A 13334-nucleotide genomic window follows, 5' to 3' on the forward strand; every position below is an offset into this window, starting at 1 on the left:
TTTCAGAAGGATAGGTGCAGCGGTTCATGTAGGAGTTCTCCAGTTTGGAGGAGGGAGTGATTTGCTTTCCCTTCCCTCCTTCCCCAATAATTTCTGGGTAAGTTCGTATGAAAATACACAGGTCATTAGAGGTGTCCCCTGGGCAAAAAACCTGCAAAGTTCCTGAAGGATATACATGCATGCAAATTTAGAATTCCTAGAATTTATGTACATTTCACCAATGTTAGCAGCAGGGGAACATAGGTGGGAATGTGCTATTGCACTCATGTCCTGCTTGTGGGTTTCCTGTGGGCATCTGGTTGGTCAGTGTGTGAAGAACAGAATGCTGGACTAGATGGACCTTGGTCTGATGGAGCACGGCTTTTCTTATGTTTTTAAATAGAGAGCATATGCAGAATGCTTTTCTTTCACTACTGAGCACTTACACTCTCCCCCTATTCCTCTCCATGCAACCATCCCTCCTCATCCGACCATTTTCCAGCAACTCTTCATAAAAACAGATGTCTTGTTTTGTGCAGCTCTCCTCTACCTCCTCCTTGCACAAGCTCTCATTGTATTTTCCTCCCCATAACTTCATTTGTGCCAAGACTTCACCAGGATTCAGCCAATGAGTCTCTTCTCAAAACTAGGGATAAGTTATGGAGAAGCTCTGAGCATGTACTAAGTGCCTTTCCCTCACCACTGAAGCTAGAGCTCATGCAAAATAAAACACACACACACAAATCACAAAACATGCATAGGACTGGGCTGAAAGGGTAGTCAATTCATTAGACGGAATTTGGTAGGCACTGTATTAAGCCTGCAGTACCATGCTCACAACTCAGGACTTATTTCTGAGTAAACATGCAGAACATCAAGGTGCAAACCTCCCTGCAAAAGTAACCTGTGCTGGAATCCTATGCACACTTTCCTGAGGGTGAGCCTCATTAAACATAATGGGGCTTCTGAGTAGGCATACACAGGACTGCATAAAGTAGCAATATCTATCTCCCCTCCACTTAAAAAACAAACCCTAAACTCCTATTTTTATTAAAGCTTTCTGTTCATAGGAACATAGGAGGCTGCCTTATACTGAGTCAGACCCTGGGTCCATCTAGCCCAGTATTGTTGACACTAACTGGCAGCAGCGGCTTTCAGGCCGGATTCTCTCCTAGCCCTCCCTGGAGATGCTGGAGATCTAACCTGGGACCTTCTGCATGCCAAGCAGGTGCTCCACCACTGAGCTGCAGCCCTTCCTGTTGCTGGATAATGGCAACTGACAAACAAAACAGCCCCAGATTTGTTTCTCTGCAACCATGTGAACCCACTTTTCTCAAAGACTTGAGTGAGAAGGAGAAAAACCAACCCGCTTGTCTGTTTGTAGAAAGTCAAATACAGTTCAGAACTTCTCTTGCCCACCGAAGTGAATTCTCTTTAAGAATTCCCTAAGATATGCTCTGGGTGGAATAAACAAGAAAAAGAAAGAGCAGGATAGGGGAGGGAAGAAGAAATGAAGAATGGTGATTGGGAATGCATGGGGGGGGGGGAGGAGAGAATTCCCTAAGCTGAGTGGCTCCTTTCAGAGATGTAGCACCTCAGAGGAATTTAGGAGGCTGTGGAGGGTTTGTACTGCATGTACTTAAATTAACTTTATGAGGTGATGTGGCTGAAGGCTTTTTTAAAAGTGTAGAACCTATTTAAAAGCTCCAGCAGTTTCTCGATCATGACGCCACATAGTCCTAACCCTCCTTTTGGAATAATTTGAGTCCTGCAGATATTTAGGAGCAATTAAAGTGGAGAGGGGGAAAGAAGTTTGTGGAAGCTGACTGGATCCTTTGCTGTACTGAAGCTACTAAACTTCTGGAGAAGCCAAAGGTTCCAGTTTGGGGCAGTAAAATCAGATGCTGTGTGAAATACCAGTATTTCACATGGAGCTCTTTCTTCCCTTCCTTCTCCCTCTTCAAAATTTCATTGCAAGCAAGCTCCCAACAGTGCATATGTAAGAGCAGAAAAGTGGGGGGGGGGAGTTTTTGCACCTCAAAAATACCTGCAGCAGAGGTAGGGATAGTGACCTCCTAATGGTCACCTTAAACATCTTCTGATTAGGATTCCTAATCCCCTGTGTGGCTTGACACAGTTTTTGTTTTAGTCTTTGAGAAAAGGAAACTTTATGCATGGCTGGCACAAAAGCCACTGGACCTAACTGTCTGAAACCTGGCAGTTTCAGTCAGCTCCATAGGGGCTGCCTGGTCCCCAGATTCCATGAACTTATGTGGAAGCATAATTTTTTTTTATGGCTCTTTGCTTTGACAGTTTCTTGAAAATCACAAATTTCACCTGTGACTAGCACAAAAGCCACTGGACCTAACTGTCTGAAATTGGGCAGGTTTAATCACATCCATGGGGGCTACCAGGTCTTCAAGTTCCATGAAGTTGTCATACAAACTAAAAAAATTATGGCCGCTTTTGTTTCCCAGTGCAAGTCAATGGGAAAATGTCAAAAAAATGGCAATTAGGACAGCTCAGAAAGATCCGGGGCCCGTGCCTACGTCGGCCTGGCCGTGACGACGCCCCTGCTCCCGCTGAAAAGGGCCGCCAACATTAGCCCTAAGCAGCGCCTCCTCCGCCCGCTGCAGGGTGAAGGGGCCGCGGGCGCGCACGCAAGCCCCGCCCCCGCGTCTGCAGGCGAACCGGGCGCCCGAGGACGCTGGGGGCGGGGCTCGTTCCCCTCCGCGCGAGCGGGTGAACGCCGCATAGGGCTACAGAAAAAGTGTAAAGCGGCACACAGCCGAAACGTCCGATAAAAATTAGACGTCGCCGTTATTCTCCACGGAGACTGCGGGGCGTCGCGCCACCCCTTGGCAGAACTGTGGTGAGACGCCTACCCTTCGCGTGGGAACGTAAGAGTGGAAACCCGGCTCATTTTTACACCGGAAGTGCTGGTGCGGAGTGCCACGGTGCTTAACTGAGCTCTTTCCCTAGGAAGGGGGGCGGGGACGCGGATGACGGCGGAAGGAAGAGGGTTGTCCCCAGACGACATCCGTATAGAGGGCGGGGCCGGGGATCTTTCCCGAGAAGCGTAGCGCGCGCTCGTTGGTCGGCAAAGGGCGAAGCGAGGCCAGGCCAGGCCAGGCCAGGCCAGGCCATGTTCCGCATCGAGGGGCTGGGGCCCAAGCTGGACCCGGAGGAGCTGAAGCGGAAGATGCGCGAGGACGTCCTCTCCTCGGTCCGCACCTTCCTCCTCTACGTGGCGGTGCTGCGCGCCAGTGAGTGTCCGGGGAGCGCGCGGGGCGCCCCGGGGCCGCGCGCGGCTCGCGCCCTCCGCGCAGGGGTGGGCGACGCGGAGGGCCCGCGTTGCTGCTATTACTCGGAGTGTATTAAATGCCGGCTGAATAATCGCTGTGCGTTATAACCCCGGTTTACTGGGAGACTGAGAATGATAGAACAATGGATCCCCCACCCCGTGATGGTGAAGTAACTGGATAGATCTATTGACGTATTAGGATCAGCCACATAAAGGGCATTTCAGGTGAGGTAAGAAAGTAGTGATGATTTAGCAGATCGATAGGCGTGTTCGAAGGATTAACTGTATGTATTAGGTGGAGCGGGGTGGTGGTGTGAGGGATGTCTCAGTTTCAAGTACAGTGGTGCGTGCTTCATTTGGTTCCCCATGTTTTGCGTCAATGCGCGGTTAAGGGACCGATCCTGTTGCTCCTAGACAGCATCTGAGGGGCCATCCAGTTGTTCAGAGTCCCCCCTCTAAGGTTGGAGGGAGGACTCTGAACTCGGAAGGAGGAGTGGGAGATCTGACCCCCCTCTCCTGCCCCCTTGCAGCGAGCATGGAACGAACCTTGCCAGCTGCTCTCCAGTGTTGGAAAACGGCCTTGAAGTGGGGGAAAGGGGGCATTTTGGTGGGTGGGCAGGGCTGTGAGCTATCCTGAGGCCTCCCCAGCCTCCTCCTCTCCCCATCTGAAGTGCCCCATCTAGATGGGCAAAAAACACCCAGCTAGTGAAAAATGCAGAGGCAGCAAAGATTGCCTCTGCCACTCCTCCTGCCCTGCATAGGATGATCGTAAGCCTCCAAGGTTTGGGGCTTATGATCATCGAGGGCGCAACCAACAGGATTGCACCCAAATTTATGGAATTCACTGTTGCAAGATGTGGTGATAACAGCTAGCTTGACCATGGGGTGTGTGTGTTTTTTCATTCAGCTCCATACATCTTAAAGAAGCTGGACAGCATATGAGAACAGAAGAGCTTCAAGGATGGCCTGTGTGGAAGAACAGGCTGGACTGTGGTTGGTTTTCTGTTGAAAGGCTGCAGAGAGGAGACTTAGCATCGTGACAAACAGATCCCATAGAAATACATGGGAAGCCACAGAAGAGCTGAAGAGAGAAAACAGACAACTTCTTGTCCCTATTCTTTCCATGTGTCAAAATGCTGTTTCTTTATGTTGGTACACGTTTATCCTTGTTCAAAAATTATAATCAACCTTGGTTTGGGAAAACTAGCAACTGTAAACAGAGTGCTTTGGAATTGAGCTATCTGAAGTATTACTATCTGTGATATTGTCTCAATTTGAAGACTGCCATTTGAAGCCTCAGTGGTTAAAATAAAATGGAGCGTACGTTCTAGTCATAATATTTTGCTAGTACTCACAGTTCAACCGGTCACACTGATTCTTGGATAGAATCCTACCCCCCATCCCCCATTCCAAGCAATTGTGCACATATAACGCAAGTGCAGATACAGACAGTAGCAGCTTAGTATGACTAGATAGGAATGAAGAACAGTGAGTCTAGTGCTCTAGCAGCTTTCCAGAATGCAAGGAGTTCAAAACCAACTAAATTATGCCAGTGTTGAAACTAACTAGTCTTCCTGATTGCTTAACAAAACAGGGTGTCATTGCTTGTAAGGCAGAGACAACAGCAGGGAAAAGGTATAGAGAGAAATTCTTCTCCATCATTAGAATTTGGGGTCATCCAATGAAGTTGAATGGTAATTGGCTCAGGGCAGGCACCAAGTTATTTAGGGTGGTTAGAACAAAAAGGGACACCAAAAGATCCCCCCCGATGGGATCTGAGTTGGTGATGACTGATGACTGACCAGGAAAGAGATTTGGGGGATGCGGTGGATAAATTGACGAAAATATTGACCCAATATTATGTTTATTTGCTGTGAAAAAGGCAAATTCCATGTTAGGGATCATTAGGAAAGGAAAATAAAACTGCCAGTTAGCATGCCTCTATACAAATCTATGGTGTGACCACACTTGTAATACTGTGTACAGTTCTGGTTACCATATCTCAGAAATGGTATTTTAGAGCTGGAAAAGGTGCAGAAAAGGGTAACCAAAATGATCAAAGGTTGGAGCAGCTGCCTATGAGGAAAGGTTACATTTGGAGCCTTTTAAGCATAGAAAAGAGTGAGTTAAGGGGAATTGATAACGGTGTATAAAATTATGCATAGCGTGGAGAAAGTGGATAGAGAGCTGTTTTTCTCCCTCTCTCATAATACTAGAACCTTGAAGCAGAATGGTAGGATATTCATGACAGATAAAAGGAAGTCCTTCAAACAGCATATAGTCAAGCTATGGCATTCACGAGAACAAGATCTAGTGGCCAACAACTTGGACCGCTTTAAAAGGGGATTAGACAAATTCATGGAGGAGAAGGCTATCAGCGGCTACTAGGCATAATAGCCATATATTCCCTCCAATGTCAGGGGTAGTGCACCTCAGCATCTGAGGAACATGAGCAGGGGGGGGTGTCATTGTACTCGTGTCCTGCTTGTGGACTTCCCATGGGCATCTGGTTGGCCACTGTGGAGGGAAAAATGCTGTACTAGATAGGACTTTGATCTGATCCAGCATGGCTCTGCTTATGTTTAGAAGAAAGGAAGTACTTCAAACAGATGCATGACCTATGCAATTTAGAGCGCAATCCTATGGCTGCTAGTCAGCGGCTAGACAGCCATAGGATTGGTCTGTTCCCGGAGAACTGGCCTGCATCCCCTCACGCCACCTTGTAGGCAGCGCGGATCCGCTCTGTGCTCAGAAGGGCAGCGTGGAGCGGGGGAAACGGGGTGTTCCTAGGGGCAGGGTGGTTGGAAGTGCCGGTACGACAGTTCCTATGTGTTGCCTGGCCTCCCCACCCTGCGCTCTCAGGTCCTGCAGCTAGACGGCCGAAATTGGCTGTCCAGCTGTGAAAGCAGGGTGGCGGGAGCGCGGAGATGTGCTCCTTACCACTCCTCCCACCCTGTGGTGGATTGGTGGTCAGCCCCGGGCTTGGAGGCAACCATTGATCCCCATAGGATTGCTCTTTCCGTGCCTCAAACACGTGATGGGAGCTAGTTTGGGTATGATCTGTGCATTACAAGCAGAAGCGGGGGAGCCATAGTGACATGGCTGCTCCCGTGTCAGTGTCGTGTGGAGTGAGCTGAGAGCACGGGCAGGCTGGGCAACATTACTTCCCATGGGCAGCAGCCATGTCATGGTGGCTCCCAGGCTGTTTGCTTGCGACATTTAGTTGGGGCCCGCGATGAATAAGAAATTCAAGGATATGTCAATCGAGAACTTTAATAACCTAAATAGAGCATCCACATGCAGAGGCAGTATAATTTTAAATACTAGATGCTGTCGACCAGTGTGGGAAGGGGGGCTCCTTTGCGCCCTTGTCAGCTTCCAGAGGCATCTGGCTGGCAGCTCTTGCGGACAGAGTGATGGTGCTAAGACTGGGGCCTTGGCCTGATGAAGCGAGGCAATGCTTATGCTGTTAAAATGCTGGCAGTCTTATTAGTGAGTCCTCTGTGTACAATGTCTCAGTCATTTACATTTCCTTGCCTCATTCTCATTACTCAGCGATGCACTATTTACTTATTGGTGACAGTCAAAATCGATGATGTAACAGTTGCAGCACTGATTGCTCTTCTTAATTGAGACAAGTATCTCGGCATATGAAAGTAGCCACAAGGTGGCAGAAGCCAGCTATTTTCTCTTCAGAAAAACCCTTGGTAGGAGCATATTTGAATAGGTATTTCAGCTGTTGGTCATACTGATTTTGTGTAGATTTTGTTGATCAGGAATGCATCCTTAGAGGCTTTGTGAAGAGAAAAACTACAGATTGTTAAGACAGTTATGTTATACAGCAGAATGATGAAGAACAGCTCTATCCACCTTTCCTGTGCAGGCTGATGCAGAGTGAAAAAAGGCTTCTGGTTAAGCATCACGAGATGCTATTTTGGCCAAGTGGCTGAACCTAACAGAAGGTTTGTAGTAATGTTACAGGGCAGTCCTATGTGTATCTACTCAGAAGTGAGTCCCACTGAGTTCAATTGGGTTTACTCCCAGGTAAGTGTACATCAGATTTCAACCTATGGGGAGTTACCACCTTTCTTCTGCCCCTGTGCCTTTAACAGCAGCCTGTTAAGATATGAAAAGGGCTTTAATTTCTGCATGACAGGCTACTGTTAAAACCGCAGGGGCAGAAGAAGGTGGCAATCCTGTTCTTTAAAGATTAAACACAGATAACATGGCAGAAGTCAAGATGACAAGTTCTCAAATGATCCCTTTTGGTTCACTTTGAAAGAAGCAAGAATTATAGTTCTGCTACTGCCATTTGTCACCATAGTATATTGCAATGAGAGGCAGACATGCCGCTCAGTGCTCTGTTTTCAGTGTGTGCTCACTTGAATAGTTCTGTACAAGGACCATTGCACTAAGGTTGAGCCAATAAAAGGGGGGGAATTGAAATATTAAAAACACATGCTTTTATTGAGCATTTCTTCCATTATTAACTACATGTTCAATATTACGCAGACACTCTAGAAAAAGAGGTATAAACTGCACCATTAATCGAGAAGAACATCAGGATAACGTCTTCCAGTCTTCAGCCAGTAAGAAAGCAAATCACTAATTCAATGGTTTCTATCTGCACACAGGTCTGATTTTCTTCCTAGAGGGGAAAAAATAAAGATTATCTGGTGACATCACCTGCTGATGTATTATGGCTACCCATCTGTTCACAACGTTCTAGGGTAGAGGTGTGAAACTCAGATCGGTTGGAGAGCTCCTTTTTGCAGACTTGGAGGGCTGCATGGCGGCATTAGTTGCAGAAAAGCTATTTGTTACAATTTTAACTTTTCAATGCATTCTCCGTTAATTCTCTCTGTGTGCCCCATAATGCTGTTGGTCTGTGTGCGTGTGCACGTCTCTCTCTCAACTGTTACTGCTTCTCTTTTTACAGCCCACTGTGCACGTGCACATTCTCTCTCTCCTGCCTCTCCATCTGTTACTCCCTCTTTTTCTCTGCACCCAGAATGCATTCTCTGTGTATCACCGTAGGCATCTCTGCACCCGCTCTTGCGTCTCCCCTTTTCTTGGCTCCTGATTTTATCCCATACTCTCCCCCGCCATCTCGATTCTTCTTTGCTGGGTTCAGCGACAGCTGCATACAAAGCTTCCGCTCTCCCAGCAATTCACACTGGTGGGCTGCTTGCAACAGGCTGGGAAAAGTGGCATCAACTCAACAGCACATCTCAGAATCCAAGCAGAGGAAGAGCAGCACAGCCATGGACGAAGGCGTTCACCCACCCCATACTTCCCACTCTCCACAAGCCTTGGTTCCCACAGAGAAGTAGGAAAGGGTCACAAACAACGGATTTGGAATTTCCTCAGGGCACTACAGATAGAGAAAGGGCTGCAGTCCTTGTGTTGTTCTGGTCTGTTGGAGCATATCCCTTCCAAGAAAACAGAGACACAAATAGCTAGCAGTGAAATTGGGGAGGAGGGATGCTGCCACTGCCCCCCAAATTAAATTCTTGAGCCACAGAAGACCTGTGTGTGCTCCTCCGTTCCCCTGGTGTTATCTGATCCAAATATTCAAAACCAAAATCACAGTAATACAAAACCAGCCAACCAAAAATACAACCCATCAGAAATACATTAGGCAGGATAAACCTGTTTCGATATCCACCCCCCGCAGTGGCTCAGTAAGGAGCGGGCCTCTGCAGGGAGGAGGTTCTGTCGGGAGGGGGGATGCTGGTGCTCACCAAGCCTGGTCCCTTGTAGCCACTCCATTTGTCACCAAGAGGAGAGGCACTCTAAGCAGGGCTTCACTGGCTGATCTTAATGGGAAATAACGATCTGTAAAGTGCCCTGCAGAGCAGGGCTGGGGAATCTTTTTTTTCTGTCAGAAACGACAAGGAGTCTCATGGCACCTTAAAGACAGACGCATTTATTCTGGCATCAGGTTTTGTGGGTGCTGTGCATTTCACCAGGGGATGCATCTGATGAACTGGACAGTGTCCACGAAAGCTGATGCCAGAATAAACGTGTCTGTCTTTAAGGTGCCATGAGAATCCTTGTTTTTGCTGCAACAGACTAACAGGGCTACCCTGCTGGGATTCTTTTCTGTCAGGGTCTGCTGAGCCACAGAAAAAAAGGGGACCACATAGAATCATAGAATAGTAGGGTTGGAAGGGGCCTACAAGGCCATCTACAAGACATGCTACAAGACATGCATGAAAGAAGCTTTGAAGATGAAGACTGGGCAGGCTGACAGCCTACTTGAACTGTGCTTTCACAAGGTCCTGCAGGCTGTATCCGGCCCAGAGGCCATAGCTTCCTCAGCCCTGTCAGTCTAGAGTTTTAAAGGTCAACACCAAACTTTGACATTTACCTGGAAACCAAGGTGAGAGACATGCTCCGATGGCAAACGTGTCTGCACCATCCCACCATGAACTTGCACTGCTACAGGGCTTCCCTGTTTTGAAACTGGATGATCTGCAATAAGGTATTCCTGTACGATTCTTTTTCTTTTTCCCCAGAAACCCGGTTAACGAGAGCTTCGGTACATGGCATTGTGCATGCTTCTAGACATTCCTTGGTAGGCCATGCCTCTGTTTCCTCTAGGCTGAAATGGAGACCTGTCCTCTTATGTCACTCTGTAAAGCAGGAGTACGGAATATCTGGAACTCCAGGTGTTGTTGGACAGCAACTCCCATCAGCCCTAACCAGCATAGCCAATGGTGAGGAATAACGGGAGTTGCAATCCAACAACATCTGGAGGGCCATATGTTCCCCATCCCTGCTGCAAAGCATCATGTACAAGCAGGTACTTAACTGCTGATTATGATGAAAGCTGGGCATGCACACTCTTTTGAAATGGCATGCCTAGAATCAAAGAGGACTAGTAGTATCAACAGTACCTTGCTACTTCATGTCTTCTGACAGTGGGAAATGAGCCTTATTTTTATTTTGCTCTAGAACTTTGATATTCCCTTCTGCCTGTGTTTCCCCCACCATATTTGTAGCATGACACTGGTAAACACCCTCGTCTTCTTTTGTCAGGGGATTAATCTAGGGAAAACATACATGAAGAAAAATTTACTATAGCAACAAAAAGAGTTAGGGCACACCTATACAATTCACAAATCCATTATTACATGGTAATAGCTCATCCACTACCTTTAATTTCATACGGATAACTGGCATGCTTTACTTGAAGACCTCAAGCAAATATATCCAATAAACAAACAAACAAACAAACAGTTTGCAAAATACAGTTTATATGTGAATCTTCTTTGGATAGTGGACATTGGTCTGGGCTAGACAGCACTGGATGGCTTGTAGCTGGACCACCCGAGCAACAGAATCCAAGAAAATCGCAGCTGTCGGTAATTGAAAAACAGTGGCAGAAACCAAAGGTGACGCTGCCCACAGCTGCCAAACAATGCTGTGCTCGGGTTCTGCTCTGTCCAAACATCCTTTTCTGCCTTTATTTCATGTAACAGCCAGCCCAAAGAAGGGCTCTGTGCAACTCAAACTCACTCACTAGTTTACTGCAGCCTTTCCCAACCAGGCGCCTTCCAGATGCCTCAGACTACAAAGCCCATCATCCCCAGCCAAAGTAGTTCTCAGATTATGGAAGTTGCAGGCCAAACACATCTGTAAGGCACCAGGCTGGGAAAGGCTGGTTTACTGTATTGGGGTGGAGTCCCCCCGCCCAATGGACCAGGATGTTTTGTTGTTGTTTATTCGCTCAGTTGCTTCCGACTCTTCGTGACTTCATGGACCAGCCCATGCCAGAGCTTCCTGTCGGCCGTCGCCACCCCCAGCTCCCCCAAGGTTGAGTCCGTCACCTCCAGAACATCATCCATCCACCTTGCCCTTGGTCGGCCCCTCTTCCTTTTGCCTTCCACTTTCCCTAGCATCAGCATCTTCCCCAGGGTCTCCTGTCTTCTCATTATGTGGCCAAAGTACTTCAGTTTTGCCTTTAATATCCTTCCCTCAAGTGAGCAGTCTGGCTTTATTTCCTGGAGTATGGACTGGTTTGACCTTCTTGCAGTCCAAGGCACTCTCAGAATTTTCCTCCAACACCACAGTTCAAAAGCATCTATCTTCCTTCGCTCAGCCTTCCTTATGGTCCAGCTCTCGCAGCCATAGGTTTTACTATGTTGTTTATTTCTTTGGCTGTAGGACTCTGGTGACACAAGAGTCACCAGCATGTACTGGATATTGTTTGTGATGCAAATGGCGATCAGCAGGAAAACCTTTTCCTTCCCATCGTCCGCATCATTTAGCGAACATAAAGTATTTTTCTATTTTAACACACATCTTTTTGATGCTGCACGCTCCCTCTCTGTACAACAAGGGATGAGTGAACAGTATGCTATTCAGCTCAGTTCAGAATTGGCTTGATAATTAAAAGCTCTCTCAGCAAGCATTCAGAAAAACAGAACTTGCCTTGTTTCCTGACCGTTCCTTCCTGGCTCAAAATGTTGGTACACGTGTGCTGCCGTTGCCGGGTGTGAGCACCTCATTGCACTGCCTGCTGGGAATTATACTTGGAGCGGGGGTGGGGTGGGGGGAGATGATGCTTGTAATCTAGCCAAGCATTATGAGTTGGGCAAATCTGGATTCCAAACTGGTTCGTGATGAGCTCCGGCAGCATCACCGTGCAAGTCTCAAACAGGAGTGCGCACTTTGTTTGGAAGCAGAATCATGCTCCCGGGAGGCTTCCTTGTTTTCAAGCAAAATTACCACTTTGTTGCCACTTCTGCAGCAAATTTGGCAGCAGTGGGGGGACACAAAGAAGGGCCGAGGGGCACACACAACCTGGGGGGTGCGTGTTGCCCCCCTGCCCTAAGGCAACGCGTCCCTCAACAGAAAAACCGTTCCTCAGCCCGCTGGGCGCTGCCCCATCACTGCCTGCCCCCCTCCGACACAAACGTACCAAAACCCAGCCTGTGCTCTCGTGTTTCGAAGGGCCGCCTCGCACCTGGACAGCCACGTTGACTCTGTCTCCAGGCAATTCTTCAAGGAGCTTCACTCCCTTCGGGGACTCCATGACCTGCAGCGTTTGATAATGCGAGTGCACTTTAGAGACAGATTCACAGGTTTAGCTCAAACGCAATCATTAACCTCACCCTCCGTGTGGACCTGTAAACACACTGAACTTCCTCCAATTGTCGTGACTGTCCCACTAACCAGTGCTTGGTCAAGACTTATCCTTCAGGACGCTCGTAGCCCTGACCATCGAACAACAAGTGACAGAGGATCCACCTCCATCACTTGGCAGCCTCTCCCAGCGGTGAAGCGCGATGTCTCTTGCCAAGTCCTATGGCACAATGCATACGCTTTGGACGTGCCGGCAGCCTCCCCCTTGCCGCCAGGCCCTAGTAGGACTACTCAGGATCAGTTCTATGAACCATAGTCATAGCGTCAAACCTCTTTCAGCCCAGGGGTCGAATTCCATTTCAGAGAAGCTCTCGTTGGCCGCGTTCCGGCAGTTGGCAGGGCGAAAGGCAAAGGGGTGGGCCAGAAATACCAGCATATTTTAGCTTAAGGGCGCAATCCTATGCAAGTTGAGAGAGAGAGAAAGGTCCTACCACTCCCAGCATTCCCTAGCCAGCCATACTGGCTGGGGAATGATGGGAGTGGTAGGACTTTCTCCTCTCTCTCTAAATATGCATAGGATTGCACCTTAAAGCGCTTACTGCCAGTAACTAAGCCTTAGGAGAGGCATTTCAACCCTTTAGAATGGGGAAAAAACCCTGCAAAAGCTGGGAAACCACCACACGATCAGCAGTCCGGGGAAAGGGTGATGTCTGAGGTTCGACACTGCTGCTCTAGGCCCTGCATCCGATCACCTACACAGCAAAGGCTGTAGGACAAGGGCCATGCTGTCTTGGGATGGTTGGAGTTGTAGCCCAACACATCTGGAGGGTGCCAGGTTGGTGAAGAGCACTGCAGATGATCCAGGTTCAGCAGGGCTACAATTGTTCATATCAGCCTCCATGTCAGAAGCAAGGCTGCTGTGGCTCGAGGCACCTACCCCCATGAAACACGGGGCATT

The 13334-nt window shown here is 48.3% G+C and overlaps 2 protein-coding genes across 4 annotated transcripts in view; one reads left to right on the forward strand and one right to left on the reverse strand.

The window, feature by feature from the left end:
• Nucleotides 1-3051: 3051 nt before the first annotated feature.
• Nucleotides 3052-4622, forward strand: TOMM5 (translocase of outer mitochondrial membrane 5). Of its 3 annotated transcripts, none has more exons than XR_014787862.1 (2): nt 3052-3513; nt 4191-4622. XR_014787862.1 is itself a non-coding variant. In XM_084834932.1 (2 exons), the coding sequence occupies exons 1-2, from the start codon at nt 3125-3127 to the stop codon at nt 4223-4225; spliced, it is 156 nt and encodes a 51-aa protein (XP_084691058.1). In that variant the 5' UTR covers nt 3052-3124; the 3' UTR covers nt 4226-4622. The 3 variants fall into 3 exon arrangements, 1 of the variants encoding a protein (XP_084691058.1); XR_014787861.1 differs by having other exon boundaries at nt 3052-3508; XM_084834932.1 differs by having other exon boundaries at nt 3052-3245.
• A 3102-nt stretch (nt 4623-7724) lies between these two features.
• IGFBPL1 (insulin like growth factor binding protein like 1) overlaps nt 7725-13334 on the reverse strand; it is a 47368-nt gene continuing 41758 nt past the window's right edge. The window contains exons 3-5 of the mRNA XM_084834931.1: nt 12213-12329; nt 10186-10336; nt 7725-7931 (exon numbers count right to left, since the gene is read on the reverse strand). Coding sequence (XP_084691057.1) covers nt 10190-10336; nt 12213-12329 — 264 coding nt within the window. The 3' untranslated portion in view covers nt 7725-7931; nt 10186-10189. The remainder of the gene's footprint in view (nt 7932-10185; nt 10337-12212; nt 12330-13334) is intronic.

This window comes from Heloderma suspectum, chromosome 2 (genome assembly GCF_057233095.1).
Source record: "Heloderma suspectum isolate Gila_16-S chromosome 2, 16-S_ref, whole genome shotgun sequence".
Classification (NCBI taxonomy): domain Eukaryota; kingdom Metazoa; phylum Chordata; class Lepidosauria; order Squamata; family Helodermatidae; genus Heloderma; species Heloderma suspectum.